We start from the raw sequence: 2500 nt of genomic DNA, 5'->3' as shown, positions 1-2500 counted from the left end.
GTGTTGTGTGTGTGTGTTCATTTGTGTTGTGTGTGTGTGTGTTCATTTGTGTTGTGTGTGTGTGTGTGTGTGTTCATTTGTGTTGTGTGTGTGTGTTCATTTGTGTTGTGTGTGTGTGTTCATTTGTGTTGTGTGTGTGTGTGTTCATTTGTGTTGTGTGTGTGTGTGTGTGTGTTCATTTGTGTTGTGTGTGTGTGTGTTCATTTGTGTTGTGTGTGTGTGTGTTCATTTGTGTTGTGTGTGTGTGTGTGTTCATTTGTGTTGTGTGTGTGTGTGTTCATTTGTGTTGTGTGTGTGTGTGTGTGTTCATTTGTGTTGTGTGTGTGTGTGTTCATTTGTGTTGTGTGTGTGTGTGTGTTCATTTGTGTTGTGTGTGTGTGTGTTCATTTGTGTTGTGTGTGTGTGTGTGTGTTCATTTGTGTTGTGTGTGTGTGTGTGTTCATTTGTGTTGTGTGTGTGTGTGTGTTCATTTGTGTATGTGTGTTCATTTGTGTGTGTATGTGTGTGTGTTCATTTGTGTGTGTATGTGTGTGTGTTCATTTGTGTATGTGTGTTCATTTGTGTGTATTTGTGTGTGTGTATGTGTCTATATGTGAGTGTGAGTGTGTGTGTGTGTGTATGTGTCTATATGTGTGTATGTGTGTGTGTGTGTACGTGTGTATTTGTGTGTGCTTGTGTTTGTGTGTGTGTGTATTTGTGTATATATGTGTGTGTGTGTTCTCACCCCTGCTAGCTGGCTGCCAGCGAGCATCAGCTGGGTGTGGTGATGCTGCGTCTGCTGCTGCTGTTGGGAGGGCGCAGGAGGAGCAGCGGTGCTGTGTGTGATCTCTAAACTCTCCTCATTTTTACCCTAAAAGGAAAAAAAAATTCCTCTTCAGAAAAGTCACATTTGATGTTCTGCTGGAGGTTCTTTAACTTCCCCCTGAAGGTGGGAATGTTGCAACACGATCCCGCCTGGTTTCAGGCACTGGAATCGGAAAAGTCGTTTTACAGAAAAGGTTGAGGAGGCTGTGGCCACCTTTGATGTATGAAATATTTGTTTTATATTGTTTTATTATGAAAGTCGTTTGGCAGACATTAAGCGTTCTGACAGGATTATCCGGTTGGGAAGGAAAAGGATCCAAAGGCTGAGGTTCTTCTTGTTATTAGAAGCTGCTGACCTCTGACCTCTGCTGCTGTTTGCTGCTAACATCTTTATCATTTCAATCCATCATGGCGGCACCCAGTGTTCATCAGACGAGGTCGTGTCTTCTAAACGAGCTTTTCAGAATCTAAAACCCAATCTGTGTGATTCCCAAAGCTATTGAAGGAAACATCGGACCCTTCAGGCGGGAATATTTAAAAACCTGGGAATTTCATTCACCAAATAAAAGCTGTTTAGTTTTTTTAAGAGATGAATGAATGATAAAATGTACGAGAAGGTTGACAAAAACCGTCTTTTTCTCACTAGAACAGGTAAACAAAACCAGAACCGGCCCAGAAGACAGAAGTGAACCCACTGTGCTGCCAGCTGCAGGAGGAGAGAGGCTGTAGGGCGGGAGGCTCTTCATCATCGGGACCTGCAGAAATAAAACCAACCATAAATAAAACATCTTCCTTCAGCCTGCAGGAGCAGATTACTAACACATTAAAAAACATCATAAAAATAAATAATAATAACAACATTAATAGTAATAACAGTAATAATAATAATGATAATAATAAAAATAATAATCATAATAATAACAATAACAATTATAGTAATAATAATAACATTAATAACAACAATAATAATAGTAGTAATAACAATAATAGTAATACCAATAATAATAATAACAATAATAGTAATAACAGTAATAATAATAATAATAATAACAATAATAGTAATAACAGTAATAGTAATAACAGTAATAATAATTAATAATAATAACAATAATAGTAATAACAAAAATAACAATAATAGTAATAACAATAATAATAACAATAACAGTAATAGTAATAACAGTAATAGTAACAATAACAGTAATAGTAATAATAATAATAGTAACAATAACAGTAATAGTAAAAATAATAATAACAATAATAATAACATTAATAATAATAACAACAACATAATAATAGTAGTAATAACAATAGTAATATCATAATAATAATAATAACAACAACAATAATAGTAATAACAGTAATAACAATATTGTAATAACAGTAATAACATTAATAGTAATAACAGTAATAATAATAATTAATAATAATAATAACAATAGTAAAATAACAATAATAACAATAATAGTAATAACAGTAATAACAATAATAGTATTAACAGTAATAATAATAATGAATAATAATAACAATAGTAATAATAATAACAGTGTTAATATGAATAATAATAATAAAAAATTGTATTTATTAATCTGAAGTTCCTCCTAAAGATCTAAGAAACAAACTGAATTATTTAAATCTGAAACACCAACCTGGTCATCGGGGCTGTTCCTGTTGGAGTCTGAAAACAAACAAACAAACA

The 2500-nt window shown here is 33.3% G+C and overlaps 1 protein-coding gene across 2 annotated transcripts in view; it reads right to left on the bottom strand.

The window, feature by feature from the left end:
* Window positions 1–2500, bottom strand: part of pou2f2a (POU class 2 homeobox 2a) — a 67521-nt gene that overhangs the window by 15560 nt on the left and 49461 nt on the right. For both annotated transcript variants that reach the window (XM_054745379.2, XM_070547492.1), the window contains exons 3-5: window positions 2451–2479; window positions 1500–1559; window positions 725–850 (exon numbers count right to left, since the gene is read on the bottom strand). In XM_054745379.2, coding sequence (XP_054601354.1) covers window positions 725–850; window positions 1500–1559; window positions 2451–2479 — 215 coding nt within the window. The remainder of the gene's footprint in view (window positions 1–724; window positions 851–1499; window positions 1560–2450; window positions 2480–2500) is intronic.

Source organism: Nothobranchius furzeri, chromosome 19, assembly GCF_043380555.1.
Source record: "Nothobranchius furzeri strain GRZ-AD chromosome 19, NfurGRZ-RIMD1, whole genome shotgun sequence".
In the NCBI taxonomy this organism is placed as follows: domain Eukaryota; kingdom Metazoa; phylum Chordata; class Actinopteri; order Cyprinodontiformes; family Nothobranchiidae; genus Nothobranchius; species Nothobranchius furzeri.
Note: the sequence above shows the minus strand (reverse complement) of the source record. Positions and strands in the feature narration are given on the sequence as shown.